The sequence below is a fragment of the Salmo trutta genome, chromosome 28, assembly GCF_901001165.1.
Source record: "Salmo trutta chromosome 28, fSalTru1.1, whole genome shotgun sequence".
NCBI classification, from domain to species: domain Eukaryota; kingdom Metazoa; phylum Chordata; class Actinopteri; order Salmoniformes; family Salmonidae; genus Salmo; species Salmo trutta.
This window is the reverse complement of record NC_042984.1, coordinates 11,525,774-11,547,507: the sequence shown is the minus strand read 5'-3', so window position 1 is coordinate 11,547,507 and position 21,734 is coordinate 11,525,774. Positions and strand designations below refer to the sequence as shown.

General features: G+C 45.3%; 1 protein-coding gene across 4 annotated transcripts in view; it reads right to left on the bottom strand.

Annotated features, from left to right (window-relative positions):
- Nucleotides 1–391: 391 nt before the first annotated feature.
- The window catches only part of LOC115165474 (histone lysine demethylase PHF8-like), a 32,303-nt gene continuing 10,960 nt past the window's right edge, over nt 392–21,734 (bottom strand). For all 4 annotated transcript variants that reach the window (XM_029718629.1, XM_029718628.1, XM_029718631.1 and 1 more), the window contains 16 exons: nt 19,565–19,706; nt 19,147–19,333; nt 17,256–17,418; nt 15,123–15,210; nt 14,599–14,705; nt 14,408–14,499; nt 14,130–14,219; nt 13,662–13,937; nt 13,420–13,502; nt 11,556–11,731; nt 9,233–9,440; nt 8,607–8,953; nt 2,132–2,212; nt 1,844–1,953; nt 1,153–1,516; nt 392–916 (listed from right to left, as the gene is read on the bottom strand). In XM_029718629.1, coding sequence (XP_029574489.1) covers nt 828–916; nt 1,153–1,516; nt 1,844–1,953; nt 2,132–2,212; nt 8,607–8,953; nt 9,233–9,440; nt 11,556–11,731; nt 13,420–13,502; nt 13,662–13,937; nt 14,130–14,219; nt 14,408–14,499; nt 14,599–14,705; nt 15,123–15,210; nt 17,256–17,418; nt 19,147–19,333; nt 19,565–19,706 — 2,603 coding nt within the window. In that variant the 3' untranslated portion in view covers nt 392–827. The remainder of the gene's footprint in view (nt 917–1,152; nt 1,517–1,843; nt 1,954–2,131; nt 2,213–8,606; nt 8,954–9,232; nt 9,441–11,555; nt 11,732–13,419; nt 13,503–13,661; nt 13,938–14,129; nt 14,220–14,407; nt 14,500–14,598; nt 14,706–15,122; nt 15,211–17,255; nt 17,419–19,146; nt 19,334–19,564; nt 19,707–21,734) is intronic.

The following is a 21,734-nucleotide window of genomic DNA, read 5'->3' as shown; positions in this document are numbered from 1 at the left end:
GGTGAATAAATAAAAGGAACAACCTAGATTAGTCAAATAAATACAAAAGATGGAGTGAACTTGAGGAGTTGAAAGTGAGAACATGGATGACAACACAGAACTGGAAAGGGAATGGCAAGCATTCCTACTACCACAAAATAAATATAAAAGCTATTTGAAAATAAATAATCCCCAACTAAATTAGTCAATCTCAAACTAAAAACGAACTCAAAATCCCATTTGACTGAATTGTAAGGAAATACATTATTTCCCATTTAAAATATTCACCCCGTTGCCGTCAAGCATGCGCGCTTGTGCACACAAAGTAGACCCACGTCAAATGAAGAATGGGTCATATCGTGGGTTATAAACTTATCAACTAAAATTGATTTCAGACATTTTTCATTTCCAATTTGATGAATAAATGATTCCTTCATGCAAGTTAAATGGTTTGATTGACGATTAGACAGATCAATTAATTGACCATATGTTTTCCATTGATCTGAGCGGTGCATGACCAACTAAATGTTGAGATGCTTCTCAATATATTCATATGAAGGTATGAATAATCCCAAATGTGAAAGCAGAGTACCAAAGCAGAATGGGAATATTTCAGTGCTAGAAAAGCGCTATATAGATTCAAACAATGACTAATTATTAAAGGGGACTGGGAAGGAGTATAGGGTGGAACATGAGGACACCAGATGAACAAAAGTTGAATTATAGAACAAAAAATAAACAGTCTCTTAAAGCTGTCACGTCCTTCAAGTCCTCTTTAAAATTACATCCATCTTTCCTCCGAAAATCATTCCTAAAAATCTTTCTCCGTCTATCTCCCCAAGCATCTCTCACAGGAGAAGCTTCCCATTGCGGTGTATTTTCAGAATCTTTCCTAGTCTCTGTTTTGCTGTTGCAAGTCCTTTCTTTGGACGTTTCCCTGAGATGAAGGAAGAAGGCAATGGGTAAGAAAATAGTTTGTCACATTTATGAATGTCAATGTGCAGGGTCTTGTTCATTAGGCACCAAATGGAAGAAAACAGACACACAGGGAGGGACTATCTGGACATGTAATAATCATTTTCCATTGCAAAATGCTTAGAAACGTTTTCCGTTGTGTGCCCTAACGAACACAACTCATGTCTATGTGCTGTGATGTTGTGTTTGTGTACTTACCTCCACAAGCTCCAATGCTGCCGGGGCTGGCTAGCCCAGCAGTGGAGGCTGCTGAGGGGGAGTAAGTGCTGCTGTTCTGGGGGGAGAGGGAGGGTCGTCTGGAGGTGAGGAACACCCCAGGAGCCATAGCAGCACTCCCTCTGGGGCCTCCAGGGCCGAACGGGCCAGGGCCTGCCGTGTACTCATGGTCCAGTAGACTGGCAGAATAGCACTCCATCCTCCGCTCAGGGCTGAAGTCAGGGGTGGGAGGCTCCGGGGCCCGAGGGGGGGAGGGAGGGGACGGCTCAGCCTGAGGAAGGGGCTGTGGTGGGGCAACAGGGCGGGGCTTTTTGGTGTACTTCCTCTTGGTGGGTTTTTGGATCTCCTGGATGAATGAATAAACAAACAAATCAGTTGACACGCACTCAGCTTCCCTAGTTCCTTGGAGCACGGCATTTTGACATTTGGCTCTCAATTGACAGTTGAGGGAAAACATTTCTTTGATGGTTGTCTTATCTATTTGGATGCCTATAAGATTTAGTAAAAAAAAAGCACTAGCGCTAACAGCCCTTCCTCTCAGAACTTTAACTTGTCCCAAACTGCCCGCAGAAGTGGAGAGGAGATACAGCAACACTTGGACAATGGAATTACATTTTAAAAAGCTTATTTATTGCTAAAAGTAGATCCTCCTCCAACATATGTCCCCTCTCACCTGTTGTGCCAGTTTGGCAGCAGCTGCAGCGAGGCCAGTCTCTACAGACGCCACTCTGGCCCCATCCCTTACTGGGCGCTCCTGTTTGGGCAGGGTGGGGGTCACCCGGGCTGAGGGAACAAGAGAAGATTTTAGTGGAATTAATCAAATGATTGGTAACACTTTATTTGGAGCATCCCCCTACCAATGGTTGTAAAATGTTAAACTAAGTATCAACACATTTCCTTCGCTGATTTGGTGATGAAATATGTCCACTGTCCAATATTCAGGGACCTCAATAATGAGTACCTTTGGGGCTCCAAGGAGTGTCGCCCCAGTTCCTCTTCCTCTTGACCTGGTCCTCCTCATCAGACTCTAAGGACGGATAGACTGAAAACACAGACAGTCAAGGATAATGACTGTGACATCATTGGATCATTCACATTTAGTTAAGCATCCATAGTGCCCTGATTGGACCATGACTTAGACAAGCTAAAATGTTTGTGTTTTTTAGCTCGCCCGGGAACCAGTTAGGCAGTGTGCATATTTGAGACGAGGGTTGTTGCGGTGACATATTATCGCCACACTGGCAGTCAAGAGTCATGACCTATGTCAAATTCCCTGTGACCGTTGGTCAGGGTAACCCCATAATCCCAAAACTGTGCAAAGGAACTGTGTTGATGGGTAGCCTACCAAACTTGCTAATGGCCTGGTACTTGGCGCTCTCTTGTCCCTCTAATCCAGCCTTTAAAGTATTGGTCGCGACCAGGGCCGGCCCTCCCATTGGGCAAGATTAGGCAGCCGCCTGTGGCGGCACTTGAATTTGGGGCTGCATTTTGACAATTGGCTGCCATCCACCAGCACCCCCAATAGGCTCCTACACCGCCAGCGGCACCCCAGACACCAGCTCATAGCATTGCTGCAGTTTCCGCCCCCACCCCATTCCCTCTTCTCCCGAAGTTCACTCCCACTATCCTTGGTAGCTATGGTGATGTGTGTGTTTATATGGGATTATCCAATTGTGAAACATGAATTAAAATGATTCTGCCAATGAAATTATTATTATTATTTTTTTTATGTTTGTGTGTGATGAGTATGATTAGTGATTAAGGCGGTAGCGTAACCTAGCCTGTTAACGTTAGATAGCAAAAATTATATCCATGAGTCGTAGCTAAAAGTGATCTATAGAGATTTGAAACAACTTGCTACCATGTTTAAGATAAACTATCAGGAAGCGAATATAAAAAAAATCAATAAAATAAAAATGAGAAAAAAGAGGCACAATCTCTAAACCAAAGAAATTCGCTGGTGAATGTCCATCAGCAGGTGTGGAGAATGACAAGCATACGAGGCCAGGCCATTCATTCGCCGAGATTCCCCTCCTTATCCTGATGTGGCCCAGCCTGCACGATCATATCCCGTAAAGATCCATTCCTATTTTGGCCACTCACTGGGATCTTTAATGTTTTTTGTCTGGGAGTCAGATTTAGCAGCAGCACCACCACCACCGTCATCGGGGACAAGGAGCGACGAATCGGAGTCCGGGTCCAAGATAGTAGGGTCTTCGCAGGGCAAAAAACATAAAAGATTCCAGTGAGTGGCCAAAATATATGAATGGATCTTTACGGGGTATGTTCGTGCAGGCTGGGCCACATCAGGATAAGGAGGGGGATTTCCCAAGAGAGGGGCAGCTAAAGTTTTCGGTGGCCCACTACAATAGGAGGATGGCGAACTGGGAGAGAGTGGAGACCATGGCTTGTCTATTCCAAGCAAAACGATACAGCCTTTTGTTTTTACTGCAAACATTTTTCAGACGAGTGAAAATCTGCGCTGGTCAGGAATGGAAAAGGGACTGGAAGAATCTGTGCCACCTCAGCTCGCATGAGAAGTCACATGACCACCTAGATAGTTTCCAGAAGTGGAAGGAGCTGGAGATCAGGCTGGTGTCCAAGCAAACAGTTGATTTGATTTCAGGACCATGGACAGCCACCCCGAGAGACAACATCGCTGACTGCAATACAGCACCACAGCAGAGGAAAGAGACCACTCTAGGCGGTGACAAAATAAATAAATGCTGTAACTGATGTTGGACGATCAAATTCGATGTGTACATAAACACAATTCGTTAAGGCTGGGTCATTGACATAAAGCTTATTTTACACTGCTCCAGTGAAACAAGGCGCGCCATGCGTTTATGAAAGCACTTGTTTCCAAAGTTCTAATGATCTTACTATTTATTTTTACAGTTACACAGGAATATTAAAACATATGTTAAATATGTTATACAAGTGTTATTTTTTATTGTAATTGTAACACCTATGGGGTCGTGCCATGTGTGATAACAGGTGGGATATTATTAATAAGAAACCAGGTTTCCTACTATAGGTAGTTCGCTGTATAGTGACAGCAACATTGTAACTCTCCGATGCAGGGGTTCAAATAAAATTAATTTCTGCCTGGTAAGGGACCTCCTATATATGCACGCGTGCACCAACATTTATGGGAATAAACATAGAATTAAATATAATTGGAGCCTATTTCTTCATATTCCAAAAAATATGTGGAAGCCTACCTGTTTGACAAACACAATAATCTATGGATAGCATTTCGGTATAGCCAAACACTCCAATCCTGTCCCATGCACTGATTAAAATACCTCCTTGTCTGGGAAGGGCTTGGTGTGTTTGGTTAAAACCAGGGCTCGAATTGAGTGAGGGTATCACGTACCCTTTTGCCCTTTTCTTTAACAAAGGGTATGTATTGTTTGCTTTATATTTTTAAATAAATACATAAAACGTATCCAGATTATATCAAGCGTTCTATAACAATGCTTAACTCGGTGATGCCTTATGGTAGAAACATGTTCGAAAATGCCCGCAAGAGACATGACTCAGATGCATATATTGATTCCTCTCTATGACAATCTGAAGCTAAACTATAATATTCTAGATAAAATAATTTACTTAGCTATTTTGTTGCTATAATTGAGCTTTTCTCTTTCTGAAAAGAGATGTTTGTTTAACTCCAGGCAGCTTTTAGGGAAGCACTTTGTTGTTTGGTTACACAACTTATATCCACCTTTATTTTGAGACTTTTTCAGCCAACATGTTTTCCCCCAATCAACACACCACAACTGCATATGTTTGTCTCGCCTAGCGCGGCAGAACGTAGGGCAGAGGGATGGAGCATTGCAAGTTAAGGCCAAGTTTAGCCATTGTTCTCTCGCTTACGTCTGGTCTTCACAAGAGAAGGTCACGGTTGTTTTATACGGGTATCTTTCATATATTTGACGTGGGCTACGGCCAAACAGTAGCCTGTGTGGAGTTGGGTTAATAAACGTGAATTCGTAAACTCAAACCTGTCTGGACAATTGTTCCTTTGTGATCTAGCCTGGTCATTACAATATGTTTTGTGCTTAACGTTAGTAATGAGTCTCTCAAAACAAACAGATGAATAAAAAGGACACGTTCTGGCCAAACATCCAGAGCATGACGGTAAACCCAGGGAGTTCTTTCAGAACAGAGCAGAATGCTTCAGGAAACAGTGCTTCGACAGTGAAAGTCAGCTAGCAAGGCATTGTTGTCATTTTATAATAGGTGATGATAAGCAGAGTACTCGCTCATAGTAGTAGATGTGAGTTTCTCTTTCAAACATTCCCCTGGCCTTGTGCAAATAAACATGAATAGATATTTATATGGGTATATCATTGTGAAATTGTGGTTAAACAAGTCTAGGTTGGAACGTTTGTATAATTTGTATTCTGAACTGGAATAAACTGATTGAAGCCTGATGCTTGTTGAGGCAAACACACACACAGTTCTGAGTTGTTCATCTACAGCAGGAAGCGGTCTCCTGCCTGGCTGATGTTCTGGTCCAGTTTGGCACCACATACCTATGCGAGTCAGGGTTCTCAACTCTGGCATACTTAAGAAACAAGTAAAGGAACAGAGTCAATGCTGAGCATGACCTCTGGGTTACACTGTTAAAAACGGAGCCCAGAATAGACCTGTTTCTTGAAAACTAACTAGCCACACACCTCTCATCAGGACTGTGTGTGTTCTGGTCTACATCTGTGTGATGCGATCAATCAGTTTATTCCAGTTCAGAATACAAATGATTACTAGTATTTTAAAAGCAACAGTTCCAACCTAGACCTGTTTTCAACAAGAATTTCTACTGTTAGATGTACAGTTGGCCTGATCATTTTTCATCTGTACTGTTACTTCGTGTTGCATTATCAAAAAGCCTGTGTTCAGTTTATTCCAGTTCAGATTGAAAATTATTTATTGTATTTTAACAGCAACAGTTCCAACCTAGACAGATTATTCCAGAACCCCTGCTCTAAATCACCCTCGGGTTCGTGCCGTGGAGGAGATCTTCGTGGGCTATACTCAGCCTGGTGTCAGGGTAGTAAGTTGGTGGCCTGTTGATATCCCTCTAGTGGTGTGGGGGCTGTGCTTTGGCAAAATGGGTGGGGTTATATCATGTTTGGCTACAGTGTCCCCCTACCCCTCCTGTCTCAGCCTCCAGTATTTATGCTGCAATAGTTTGTGTCGGGGGGGCTAGGGTCAGTCTGTTATATCTGGAGTATTTCTCCTGTCTTATCCTGTGTGAATTTAAGTATGCTCCCTCTAATTCTCTCCCCCTCTCAGAGGACTTGAGCCCTAGGACCATGCCTCAGGACTACCTGGCCTGATGACTCCTTGCTGTCCCCAGTCCACCTGGTTGTGCTGCTGCTACAGTTTCAACTGTTGTGCCTGCGGCTATGGAACCCTGACCTGTTCACCGGACGTGCTACCTTGTCCCGGACCTGCTACCTTGTCCCGGACCTGCTGTTTTCGACTCTAACTCTGAATGATTGGCTATGAAAAGCCAACTGACATTTACTACTGAGGTGCTGACCTGTTGCACCCTCTACAACCACTGTGATTATTAATATATGACCCTGCTGGTCATCTATGAACATTTGAACATCTTGGCCACTGTTATAATCTCCACCCGGCACAGCCAGAAGAGGACTGGCCACCCCTCAGAGCCTGGTTCCTCTCTAGGTTTCTTCCTAGGTTCCTGCCTTTGTAGGGAGTTTTTCCTAGCAACTGTGCTTCTACACCTGCATTGCTTGCGGTTTGGGGTTTTAGGCTGGGTTTCTGTACAGCACTTTGAGATATCAGCTGATGTAAGAAGGGCTTTATAGACACATTTGATTGATATGTAAGAGTTGTTTAAAGGGAAAAATAAACACGAATAGATATTTATATGGGTATTTCATTGCATTTGTTTTAGGATGGAATAAGGGCAATGGAATGTAGCGATATTTACGTATAGTTGCATGTTTTCAGAAGTTTGGGTCCCAGGAAAACACAGAATCTCTCATTTGAGTCCGAGGCTGAAAAAGTTTAAGAACCCCTGCTCTAATCACTCTCAAGCAACGGTGTGTCAATCGACTCTAGGGGGTTAAACCGGAGCCATTGCCGGAAGGGAGAGAGAGAGAGGCACAGAGCGAGCAGCTGTAGGCTATTAGGGGCTGGGGACCGTGCGTAAGACACGAGAGCGTAGGCGGTGCCTCCATAAGGCTAGAGGAAGTTAAGCTTTCCATAAAGTATATTTTTATTAAATTGCCAAAATTATTTATTTTCTGTAGAGACGATGCAGAGATGGTTGTCCTTCTGGAAGGTTCTCCCATCTCCACAGAGGAACTCTGGAGCTCTGTCAGAGTGACCATTGGGTTCTTGGTCCCCTCCCTGACCAAGGCCCATCTTCCCCGATTGCTCAGTTTGGCCGGGCGGACAGCTCTAGGAAGAGTCTTGGTGGACCCAAACTTCTTCCATTTAAGAATGATGGAGGCCACTGTGTTCTTGGGGACCTTCAATGCTGCAGAAATGTTTTGGTACCCTTCCCCAGATCTGTGCCTCAACACAGTTCTGTCTCAGAGCTCTACAGACAATGGCTTGGTTTTGCTCTGACATGCACTGTCAACTGTGGGACCTAATATAGACGTGTGTGCCTTTCCAAATCATGTCCAAATCATTCGAATTCACCACAGGTGGACTCCATTCAAGTTGTATAAACATCTCAAAGATGATCAATGGAAACAGGATGCACCTGAGCTCAATTTCGAGTCTCATGTAAATAAGATATCCGTTTTTTATTTTTAATACATTTGCAAAAATGTCTAAAAACCTGTTATGGTTTTATCATTATAGAGTACTGTGTGTAGATTGATTCATTTTAGAATAAGGCTGTAACGTAACAAAATATGTAAAAAGTAAAAAAAGGTCTGAATACTTTCCGAATGCACTGTATATCTATACACACGCCCAAGCCCGAATGCATAGTGCCAACAGTAAAGTTTGGTGGATGAGGAATAATGTTCTGGGGCTGTTTTTCATGGTTCGGTCTAGGCCCCTTAGTTCCAATGAATCGAAATCTTAAATCTACAGCATACAATGACACTGCGCTTCCAACTTTGTGGCAACAGTTTGGGGAAGGCCCTTTCCCATTTCAGCAGGACAATGCCCCCATGCACAAAGAGAGGTCCATACAGAAATGGTGTGTCGAGATCAGTGTGGAAGAACTTGACTGCCCTGCACAGAGCCCTGCCCTCAACCCCATCGAACACATTTGCGATGAACTGGAATGACGACTGCGAGCCAGGCCTAATCGCCCAACATTAGTGCCCGACCTCACTAATTCTTGTGGCTGAATGGAAACAAGTCCCTGGTTAATAGTAGTACATTATATAGGGACTAGGGTGTCATATGGACGCACACAGCCTATAACTCACCATACTCTGCATCTTTAAAACAGGTGCCAAGAGTCTCCTGCTCATCTGTGCTCTCCTCATCACTAAGGTGACGGGCCGGCCGCTTGACAGGCCGTTTCCCGGGGCGCTGCAACGTCGTCTTCTCTTTAGAGGCGCTTCCTGTTCTGCTCTTATTGTCTCCTGTCACCCACACGGCTCTCCCTCCTTTCTCTTTGACTAATCCCAGTCCCTCAGACAGTCCTCCAGAGACGGAGAGAGGTGAGGAAGAGGAGGAGGACGAAGAAGAGGAGGAAGAGGAGGGAGGGTTGGCCATGGAGAGCATGCCCTGAATGGCTTCTCGTGTGCTGGGAGAGGCTGGCGCTTCCTCACTGGAGGGTAGAGAGGTGAGTGATCAAGATTCACCACAAACAACTAAATGTAGTTTGAGTAAGAATTCAAATAAGATCTGTAGCAAAAACTTTGATTACACAAGTCGTCCAAGCTTCTCAGTAATGTTAATGGAAGCAAAGAGTAAAACAATCTTCCACATTTCATTGGCTCCATTATTCACTTGACTTCAGAAAGATAAAAAATAAAAAGACATGATAGTCAAACAAAATTTATTCAGAGTGCTGATTAAGTGTCTGGAACTGCGAGGCACGTCCTACCTGAGAGCAGAGTCCAGCCCTGCCACCTGTTTGCTGGCCTTCAGCAGGTCCAGGATGCCCCCGGCTCCACCCTTCACTCCATGGACAGTCATGGTCTCCTCCTCATCTGTAGTGTAGTCCTCTTCAATGTCGAAGTCCACCTCTCCGGGTTCCCTGATGCGATGGGGGTCAGAGCAAGGCTTGGCCCTTGGTAGCTTCCGGGGGAGACCTGAGGGGACAAGGGTTGTTAACCTCTCTGGGGTATGTGGGACGCTAGCGTCCCACCTGCAGGACACACTCGCCAACAGCTAGTGAAATAGCAGGGCGCCAAATTCAAAACAACAAAAATCTCATAATTCAAATTTCTCAAACATACAACTATTATATCCCATTTTAAAAGATACACTTCTCGTTAATCCAACCACATTGTCCGATTTCAAAAAGGCTTTACGGCGAAAGCATAACATTAGATTATGTTAGGACAGCGCCGAGACAAGAAAAACCACAGCCATTTTCCAAGCATGGAGAGGCGTCACAAAAAACAAAAATACAGCTAAAATTAATCACTAACCTTTGGTGATCTTCATCAGATGGCACTCATAGGACTTCATGTTACACAATACATGTATGTTTTGCTCGATAAAGTTCATATTTATATCCAAAAACCCCATTTTACATTGGCGTGTAATGTTCAGAAATGTTTTGCCTCCCAAAACATCCGGTGAATGAGCACATCAATTTACAGAAATACTCATCATAAACGTTGATAAAATATACAACTGTTACTTAAAGAATTATAGATACACTTCTCCTTAATGCAACCGCTGTGTCAGATTTCAAGAAAGCTTTACGGCAAAAGCAAACTTTGAAATAATCTGAGTATAGCGCTCAGACATCAAAGCAAGCCATACAGATACCCGCCATTTTGGATTCAACAAAAGTCAAAAATAACATTATAAATATTCACTTACCTTTGATGATCTTCATCAGAATGCACTCCCAGGAATCCCAGTTCCACAATAAATGTTTGTTTTCTTCAATAAAGTTCATCTTTATGTCCAAATACCTCCATTTTGTTTGCGCGTTCACTCGAGTTATCCAAATGCACTGTGCTCGCGCAGTAAGTTCAGACGAAATGTCAAAAAAGTTATATTACAGTTCGTAGAAACATGTCAAACGATGTATAGAATCAATCTTTCGGATGTTTTTATCATAAATCTTCCATAATATTCCAACCAGACGATTCCTTTGTCTTCAGAAATGAAAAGGAACACACCTAACTCTCACGGGAGCACGCGCGATTGAGCTCATGTCATTTTCTCAGTCATCTGACTCCATATGCTCCCCATTCACAGTAGAAGCATGAAACAACGTTCTAAAGACTGTTGACATCTAGTGGAAGCCTTAGGAAGTGCAAAATGACCCCACAGACACTGTGCATTAGATAGGCAATCACTTGAAAAACTACAACCTCAGATTTCCACACTTCCTGGTTGTATTTTTTTTCTCAGGTTTTTGCCTGCCATATGAGTTCTGTTATACTCACAGACATCATTCAAACAGTTTTAGAACCTTCAGAGTGTTTTCTATCCAAATCTGGGCCTGAGTAGCAGGCAGTTTACAACGGGCACGCTTTTCATCCGGACGTCAAAATACTGATCCCTACCCAAGAGAGGTTAAAGTTAATTTAATTTTTTTCCGTAGCGGGTTTTGTTGCCAAGTGTGCCCTGATGGTATACGATCTAGGCCAGGCGTCGCCAACCTTTTCAAGCACGAGAGCTACTTCTTATATATAGCTTTCAAATAGGCACATTCTTCTCTTGTACACAAAGGACCTGGGGACGAGTAGAAGAGATGTATTTTCTGTCAATATACCTGGTAAAATAATGGTTAATAAACAGAACCTACCCCGCACAATACACTACATAACCAACAGTATGCTTGTCTAACATCTCATTCTACATCATGGCCATTAATAGGGAGTTGGTCCAACATTTGCTGCTATAACAGCCTCCACTCTTCTGGGAAGGCTTTCCACTAGATGTTGGAACATTGCTGAGGGGACTTGCTTCCATTCAGCCACAAGAGCATTAGTGAGGTTGGGCATTCATGTTGAGCGATTAGGCCTGGCTCTCAGTGTGTATACGACCAATACAATTTAATAACGATAACACTCACTGTTCCAAAGGACTCTTCAAAAACCTTCCTCCTCAAGGCTCAGAAGGATGAACTGTATGCCCCAACAGGAGCAGAAAACGGTTGTAGTCTTTAGTAATGAATGCTATTATGAAGCAGGTGCTTCCCACTACATATTACATTCAAACTAAATGATGTACTCTCTCACCACTGAGTTTCTTCTTGCTAGATCCTCCAGCCTTGCGTCGTGGAGGGGGAGTATCATCAATCTGCAGCTCGTCCTCGGACTCGAAATCTGACAAGGTAGACCCTCCCATAGCATGGTGCTGGAATTGACAGGCACGGGCCGCACTGTTACTGATGCCTGAACGACCACCCTTCTTCCTGTGGGTAGAAATAAGGATGGGTGACACTGAAATGTAGCAAGAACAGTACGAGAGACGGAGACGCAGACAGAGGCAGGCAGACAGATAGACAGCGAGCGAGGCAGACAGGCAGAGAGAGAGGATGGCAGGCAGACCGAGAGGATGGCAGGCAGACCGAGAGGATGGCAGGCAGTCAGACAGCGGCAGACAGTCACAGACAGCCACACAGAGAGAGAGAGGCAGCCACACAGAGAGACAGGCAGGCAGAGACAGGCAGTCAGGCAGGCAGAGACAGACAGAGGCAGGCAGAGAGACAGAGAGGCAGGCAGAGAGGCAGGCAGAGACAGACAGAGAGGCAGGCAGAGAGGCAGGCAGGCAGGCAGAGACAGACAGAGAGGCAGGCAAGCAGGCAGAGACAGACAGAGAGGCAGGCAGGCAGAGACAGACAGAGAGGCAGGCAGAGACAGACAGAGAGGCAGGCAGGCAGGCAGAGACAGACAGAGAGGCAGGCAGAGACAGACAGAGAGGTAGGCAGAGACAGACAGAGAGGTAGGCAGGCAGGCAGAGAGAGACAGAGGTAGGCAGGCAGGCAGAGACAGACAGAGAGGCAGGCAGGCAGAGAAAGACAGACAGAGAGGCAGGCAGGCAGAGAAAGACAGACAGAGAGGCAGGCAGGCAGAGACAGACAGACAGAGAGGCAGGCAGGCAGAGACAGACAGACAGAGAGGCAGGCAGGCAGAGACAGACAGACAGAGAGGCAGGCAGAGACAGACAGACGGAGAGGCAGGCAGAGACAGACAGACAGACAGAGAGGCAGGCAGAGACAGACAGACAGACAGAGAGGCAGGCAGAGACAGACAGACAGACAGAGAGGCAGGCAGAGACAGACAGACAGAGAGGCAGGCAGAGACAGACAGACAGAGAGGCAGGCAGAGACAGACAGACAGAGAGGCAGGCAGAGACAGACAGACAGAGAGGCAGGCAGAGACAGACAGACAGAGAGGCAGGCAGAGACAGACAGACAGAGGCAGGCAGAGACAGACAGACAGAGGCAGGCAGAGACAGACAGACAGAGGCAGGCAGAGACAGACAGACAGACAGAGGCAGGCAGAGACAGACAGACAGAGGCAGGCAGAGGCAGGCAGAGAGACAGAGAGGCAGGCAGAGAGACAGAGAGGCAGGCAGAGAGACAGAGAGGCAGGCAGAGAGACAGAGAGGCAGGCAGAGAGACAGAGAGGCAGGCAGAGAGACAGAGAGGCAGGCAGGCAGACAGAGAGGCAGGCAGGCAGACAGAGAGGCAGGCAGGCAGAGGAAGACAGAGGCAGGCAGGCAGAGGCAGACAGGCAGAGGCAGGCAGGCAGAGACAGAGACAGGCAGGCAGAGACAGAGACAGGCAGGCAGAGACAGAGACAGGCAGGCAGAGACAGAGGCAGGCAGAGACAGAGGCAGGCAGAGACAGAGGCAGGCAGAGACAGGCAGAGACAGAGGCAGGCAGGCAAAGGCAGGCAAAGGCAGTCAGGCAGAGAGAGGCAGTCAGGCAGGCAGAGAGAGACAAAGACAGAGACAGAGGCAGTCAGGCAGGCAGAGAGACAGACAGACAGGCAGGCAGAGAGGCAGACAGACAGGCAGAGTGAGTGAGAAAGGGTGAGGGAAAAAAGTGAGAGATGAAGATTTGGCATGAAGAGTCTCCTGACCTCCCAGTCTTACCCCTGTATTTTGCCGTTGGTCAGCACCAGTTTCAGTTTGCTCTTGCTCATTTTCCCTGCAAACTCCTCCAGAGGCAGCTCTAACTGGAGACGGAGAGGAATGGCACAATCCTGTTAGCATTTCACTATAATACAAATTAACAATGTGAGGCTGAGAGCCAAAGTACATTTTGACTTTCAACCTTATTTGTTCCAGAGAGGGAAATATTGAGGTAAAAAGGACTATTGAACAATCAGTCATACCTTCTTCTTGTTTCTCTTGTTTCCACACTGGAATTTCTTCAGTGTGTGTTTGGTGTGGATCTCCAGGAGGTCCAACTCGCCTGCCTCTTTCATTAAGCCCTTTGGACCCTTCTTCTTGGGGCTGGGGGACATATCCTTGGGTTTGGGACCTCTCTTCTTCCCCGGGGGGCGGCCTGGACTCTGGGAGACAGCTAGAGGGGAGGCTTTGGGGAGGGGAGTGGGGAAGCCCTGTGTAGAGGTGAAAGGAGCCGCAGGACGGCCTTGCTGGAAGATGTCCTGTGGTGGCAGAGAGGAGAAGACGGAGTAGTCTCAGTAAGACAGACTGAAATGTGATAGTGCCTCACACTATAGGTGCGACCTGAACTGTACTGGCTCAGATATTTTCTATGGTGGACGAACTACCAGGCCAGGCCAGCCCAGTAGCTTGGCTCGGTCAGAGTACTCTATGAAATATTTCCCCCTGCCTACCTCAACCAGTCGTATCTCCTTGGCCAGGTCCTTCACTAGACGCTGAGTCTCTATGGTCTCTGGAATCTCCACCTCGTGGTCAGTCAGCGACTGGCCAGAGCACAAAAACATCACAAAACACAAAGGACTACTGCACCCAATATAACTAGCTTCATGATACCTTCATGCCATTGTTCATAATGTTTATGACTGCCTATGACAGGTGTTATTATGTCTTATGTAGCTGCTATAAAGGCTTAATTAATGCATTCATAAGGGGGCCTACAATAAAGAATCACCTCTTTGCGTGTCCAGGTGCGGAAAGCGTTGTTGAGGGCCTTGGCTCCGTGGACCAGGTAGGAAGCAGGGTGTCTGCGGTTCTCTCGCAGACCTGTAAAGTAGACCAGTATAGAAGATATCAAGGTTCCTGACAAACATTGCCCAAACAAATGCAGTTCAGCAGAGGTTGATTTATGATGAAGCGCCTCACCTCTGAATGTGTCGAGCAGGTGCTTGCCAACATACCAACACACTGTCTCAAAGTTTGGAAACCTGAACAGGTCTGCTGTACTCAACCTCTTCTCTATTTCATACGCTCTGATTGGAAGAGAACACAGAAAGAATGTTATTAGACATTTGGTATTTAAGCAATAAGGCCCAAGGGGGGTGTGGTATATGGCCAATATACCACGACTAAGGGCTGTTCTTAAACACAACCCAACACAGAGTAATTAGAGCAGTAAAAATAAATGTTTTGTCATACCCGTGGTATACGGTCTGAAATACCACAGCTGTCAGTCAATCAGCATTTAGGGATGGATCCAACCAGTTTATAATAGAAGCTATAGTAGGAATACACGGTTCTGGTACAACGGTAATATAAAACGCTTCTGGTACAACGGTAATATAAAACGCTTCTGGTACAACGGTAATATAAAACGCTTCTGGTACAACGGTAATATAAAACGCTTCTGGTACAATGTTTTAAGAGGAGGCAGGGGTGAAGGGACTCACCGGAGCTGCATGTCAATGTTGAGGCTGTGTAGGAAATTCCCTCCGAAGGCCACACAGTCCACAGGAGTCAGCACAGCGTGGATCCATCCTGAAACACACACACAGGTACATGTGAACAACTCACACATATACAGGTAATAAAATATTAATTTATGCATGTACTATTAACACATAATATACTGAGTTCTGACGAACTCCACCGGAAATGTACTGTTAACTCGAAATGACACAACGACAAGGTTCCAGTTTAACAAAGTTTACTATACTGTATGAACACACTACAAGGTAGCCATTCCCCTCTAGGCTCGGTCCATCAACAACTAGACTTCCCGAGCAGGCGCACTCTTGACAGTGCTAACACCGTAATAACAGAAATATAGGGATACTTAAAACATGAACTTAACAGTACTGCATGTCAAACACAATAGCAGGCCTGTCACAGGACTACTCCCTGTACATACACTCACCGGACAGTTTATTGGGTACACCACCCCGTTCGCAAAAATGGATCACTCCTACAGAGAGTGAGTGACGTGGCCATGGCTTGCTATACAAAGCAGGCAGACAGGCATCCAGGTTTCTGTTTGATTGAACGTTAGAATGGGTAAAATGAGTGACTTAAGCGACTGAGCGTGGTATGATCATCGGTGCCAGGCACGGCGGATTCAGGAAATGGCCAGCCTCCTGGGCTTTTCACGCACAACAGTGTCTAGGGTTTCCCCAAGAATGGTGCCACAAACAAAAAACATCCAGTCAGAGGCAGTCCTGTGGACAAAAACAACTTATTGATGAGAGGTTGAAGGAGAATGGCAAGAATCGAGCAAGCTAACAGGCGGGCCACAAACAGACAACGGCGCAGTACAACAGTGGTGTGCAGAACGGCATCTTGGAACACACAACTCGTCGGTCCTTGTGATGGATGGGCTATTGCAGCAGACGACCACGCCAGCGGGCACGCCATCACCAACACTGGACAATTCAGAAGTGGAAAAACACTGCCTGGTCTGACGAACTCAGGTTCCTGTTGAGTCATGCAGATGGCTGAGTCAGGATTTGGTGTAAGCAGCATGAGTTCATTCCCCAGTCCTGCCTGGTGTCGACAGTACAGGCTGATGGCTGAGTCAGGATTTGGTGTAAGCAGCATGAGTTCATGGATGACATTGCGTCAGCATGGACCAACATCCCTGTGGGACGTTTCCATCTTGTAAAATCCATTCCCCAGATAATTCAGTCTGCTCTGGAGGCAAGGGGGGGTCCGACCCAGTACTAGATGGGTGTACCTAATAGTACCCTACATGGATGTACTCTAGATCCCTCAAACTCAACTTTGGAACTCAAAGCCAGTTCCACTGTGTTTTTTCATCATTGCCCTCTAATCAGGGACTGATTTAGACCTGGGAAACTTCTGACAACACTGAATACCTGTTGGGATGAAGAGGAGCGAGGGTGAATACCTGTTGGGATGAAGAGGAGCGAGGGTGAATACCTGTTGGGATGAAGAGCGAGCGAGGGTGATTACCTGTTGGGATGAAGAGCGAGCGAGGGTGATTACCTGTTGGGATGAAGAGCGAGCGAGGGTGATTACCTGTTGGGATGAAGAGCGAGCGAGGGTGATTACCTGTTGGGATGAAGAGCGAGCGAGGGTGAATACCTGTTGGGATGAAGAGGAGCGAGGGTGAATACCTGTTGGGATGAAGAGGAGCGAGGGTGAATACCTGTTGGGATGAAGAGGAGCGAGGGTGAATACCTGTTGGGATGAAGAGCGAGCGAGGGTGATTACCTGTTGGGATGAAGAGCGAGCGAGGGTGATTACCTGTTGGGATGAAGAGCGAGCGAGGGTGATTACCTGTTGGGATGAAGAGCGAGCGAGGGTGATTACCTGTTGGGATGAAGAGCGAGCGAGGGTGAATACCTGTTGGGATGAAGAGCGAGCGAGGGTGATTACCTGTTGGGATGAAGAGCGAGCGAGGGTGATTACCTGTTGGGATGAAGAGGAGCGAGGGTGATTACCTGTTGGGATGAAGAGCGAGGGTGATTACCTGTTGGGATGAAGAGCGAGCGAGGGTGATTACCTGTTGGGATGAAGAGGAGCGAGGGTGATTACCTGTTGGGATGAAGAGCGAGGGTGATTACCTGTTGGGATGAAGAGTGTGTTCCCTTGTTTGACGGAACACTTGTAGCACATGTCCACCTGGTCCCCGAAAAACATCTCGTTCTGATTGGACGAGGAGCTCCAGCGCTCAAACAGGACCAGGTTGGCCGGCGTGGGGGAGATCAGGTAGAAGATCTTCTCACCCTGAGAGACACACGTAGACATTCATCTAACAGTGCTTATTAAATCAACCTTTCAGTTGATCAACATTTTATTCCACATGAACGTAAGCTTTGCATGCTGATCAGACCGGCCACGTCGCGTGCGCGAGAGTTACAAAATAAAATGTACACATACATTTTATATAATAATTTCATCCAAACTGCTCGCGGGAGTCTGCATAGCCTGGCACTAACATAGAACTTGGTTCAAGTCCCGCCTCTTCCATCTACTCATACCAACGGTGGTGATTGAAAGATCCACACTCCAGTTGGTGGTGGTAATGCACATTAAAGTTGGTTGCCACCTGCCATATAAAATCCACAGAAGAAGGATGAACTTATCAAAGAAAAACTAAAAACAAACTAGTTTTCCCCTTTTTATCTGTGGATTAATTGTCGGAGTAGAGAACACATGATTTTGTATGACTCAACATGGATTAAAATTCTACAAAGTTCCAGCAAAAAAAAAAAAAAAAAGGACCATATGCAATCCAAGTAAACTAACAACTCAATGTTTATCTCCCAGGACAAATTTGTTAGCAACAACAAGCTAGCTAAATGTCCATGTGTTTCAACCTGTCCCCAAATTAATATAGTTGGTTAACAGTTGGTTTTGGTATTTTAACGGGTTTGGTGCATATTGACAAAATCAATATGCGCACAATGGCGCGTGCATACGCATGCACGGAGCCTGTCTGGTCAGCATGTTAGCAGCAGAGCTCATTTTCATCCATCAGGCAGACACAGCACGTACAATGATGAACAACATAAAGGCAGTAATGGATAAAATACATTTAAATGTTAAATCTCTTGTAACACCTCTATATAGTGAGCATGCCAAACATTAGGAACACCTTCCTAATATTGAGTTGCAATTTGGAATATTAAAAAAGGCAAGCCACAAATAATAACGGAAGCATAGCCTTGGGAAGTAGGGTGGCTGAGGTTCTGAAAAATCAGAATGAAACAAATATATTAATATAGTTTTTTGGGGAAAAATATATTATTTTCACAAAAGTAGTGCACTGGGCCTTTACTAGTCAGGCGCTAGGACTGCAGAATCAAGTGCACCTACCGTCAACAGCTCCAAACGAATAAAACAAATAGGAAGACAAGGCTTTATTGTTGGTTATTTTACAGAAATGTTTGGTGATCGACTAGGAATGGCTTGGAGATCGACCGGTAGGGGACCACTGGTTTAGAGAGTGATTAGAGGAACAATAGAGCGCGGAGTACAAGGCCATTAGCAAGTTTGGTAGGCTACAAATCAGCACCCTTCATTTGCACAGTTTTGGATTGGGATTACCGTGACCAACAGTCACAGGGAATTTGTGACTGCCGGTGTGGCGGTAATACGGTCACTGCAACTGTCCTACGCCTGGCATCTACTACCATAACTTTTCAAAGGGCACTTAAATGTTTTGGTCTTGCCCATTCATCCTCTGAATGGCACACATACACAATTCATGTCTCAATTGTCTCAAGGCATCATCTACACTGATGGAAGTGGATTTAACAAGTGCCATCATTAAGGGATCATAGCGTTCACCTGGTCAGTCTGTCATGAAAAGAGCAGGTATTCTTAATGTTTTGTATACTCAGTGTATAACTATCCAATTGTGCATGTCAGCACAGCAGGAAGACTGCCTAGTGCCAACTGTCCCTTTCCACAATCTGTCCCACAACTGTCCCATAACGGCGCTCTTCTTACCCGTAGTACATGGTACCAGACAGAGGTGCCTCCGAAGTCGATGTGGAAGTCCGTGTAGCTGTCCTTTACCCCCATGAGGCAGTACTTCTGGACGTTGGGCCGCTCAAACACTGACTCCTCAGGCCACAGGTTCTCCACCCATGACAGCTTCCTCACTATCTTTGGAGTCTCCACCAGATTGGACAGCCTGGTACAGAACATTTACATTTTGTATATTTAAAACATCAGATTTTACAACAGTACTTAAACTACTCTTTTCTGCAGAAACAATTATGCCAAGTCATTTCTTACACTCAGTATGGCTCTGGCAAAATGGAACTTTTGATCAACCAAATGATGTACTGGTGACAAGGAAGACCCCTAGAAAGCAATACCAACCAATGAGTGGATCGAAGAGACCCAAGAACAAGCAGTGTACCTGGTCTCAGAGAACTCCAGGCTGATGACGTTGAGGACTCGGTCTCTGTTGGGGCTGTTGTAGTACTCCACAAAGTCCCCTAGACACATCTTCAGGTCAGCTTGGCGAGACACGTCAATCACATCAATCACCCTGTCTGGACCTACAGACAACACGCAATCAACACAATCACATCTTGCTGCTCCCCAGACTTTATTATCCTGTAGTGAACAGGGCTGTTACGGTGAGCGTATTACCGCCACACCGACGGTCACGAGTCATGGTGGCAGTCAAATTTAACGTGACCGTTTAGTCACGGTAATTAGGCTTCTCCAAGGTCTGACGCTAAACACGTGTATGTGACCAATACATTTGATTTCATGCTGCTAATGGTCATTAGTAGCCTACCAAACTTGCTAACTGCCTGGTACTCAGCACTCTATTGTCCCTCTAATCACTCTGACATCAATTTAAATGTAACTGAAAATCAAATCAAACACTTCATGAGAGACCATGAGCTCATGTTGCGCAACATTTCTATAGGCTATGCAATTGCGTGTGAAAACAGAGTGATGGACTCTTAAAAAGAGGAGGATCCCATCAGCTTTCTATAGGCTAGGCCTACTGTATATATACACACATTTGTCAACTTTCCTAATATTAAGCACATGGCTTCTCTTTACAACAGGATATAGCCTACCTGGCTGGCATGAAAATGAACAACGAGAAAAGCGTCCTCCATTCACTATTTAAGTACATTTTTTCCTGCTGCCCCTGTTTTGATACAGGTGCATGATAATGTCCATTCTAAATCAAAACAAATTTCACACATATTTTACTTAGTATATGTGATGACAAGATTAAATCAAGAATAGTCGTAAGGGTGACACTATTAGTCTATCACTGAATGATGCCCAGCTTGTGTGCAGTAAGGCAAGAAACTCATGCCTTTTGTTGAGACTTTTTGAAATCATAGTCGCACACCTCATGTAGCCTAGCCCATAGGCCTATATGTTTTAATAAGGTTAGTATCACACCTCATGTAGCCTAGCCCATAGGCCTATATGTTTTAATAAGGTTAGTATCACACCTCATGTAGCCTAGCCCATAGGCCTATATGTTTTGATAAGGTTAGTATCACACCTCATGTAGCCTAGCCCATAGGCCTATATGTTTTGAATCACAACTAAAGTGGCCAAATAACTTCTTAAACTGAAGCACATTAATCCGCTTTACAACGGGTGTAAAGCCTAACTGGAATAGATACTCAGCGCGTGAGTTTCTAGTTTGGGAAGATCATTTTCACCATAAAAATGCACTTTTATAACAACAGCATTATATGCATAATAGCATTTGCGGTCACTTTTGAGAATGGAGTTACCCCGCTAATGGAACATTCGCGCTTATAGCCTACTGCCATGTGCGCATTGCTGAGCTTACAATGTGAAGAAACAGCCTAATAGTTTATCAACACTAGGTTACATACTCTGATAACCTACACTGAGTACCAGCTAAAACATTCTGATCTGTTGTGTTAGCCTCATTGCTTAAAACTGGGTTTTTTTTTAATGGTAGTGGTTGCATTGATTTGGGATCTATCGCATCCCACAACTGTTCCAGACTATGTTTGGAATATTTATTCTCGCACAGAATAGGTCAACTTTTGTACTATGGGGGATAGTAGATTAACATAGGCTAGTGCTTTTGCTGTTCGTTAGGCCTACTCATTTTGTTGGCTCACGAAAAGTAAATGTGGACAGTTGTTCCAATATCTTCAATATGCGCCTCGGAATGGGATGCGCGCAGTTGCGTCCCTGATGTGTCCGTCTTCACTTGTAGCCTGTGAGAAAGACCCGATCATGTGACGGAGAGCCATTTGAGTGAGGTGCTTTGGAGCATGCAGTTGGGAGAAGGGAATTATTATTATTATTTTCCGCAAAAGGCGTGGATTAGGGGGCATTACAGCCACACAAGGGGGGGATGCCTCCGAGAAATTCAAGGAATTATCAAGTACTTGTCAAATTGTGAATGACAGACTGATGAAGTGTGTACAGCCTGCGCAAAAAAACAGAGCAGAGCTCATGCCTTTCATGCGACTTTTTCCAAATCATCATTAGAGTTGCATTATGCAGCCTTAGAATGTATTGAAAATCAACATTTTAAGCCCAACGTTTGTATCACAACTAAAGTT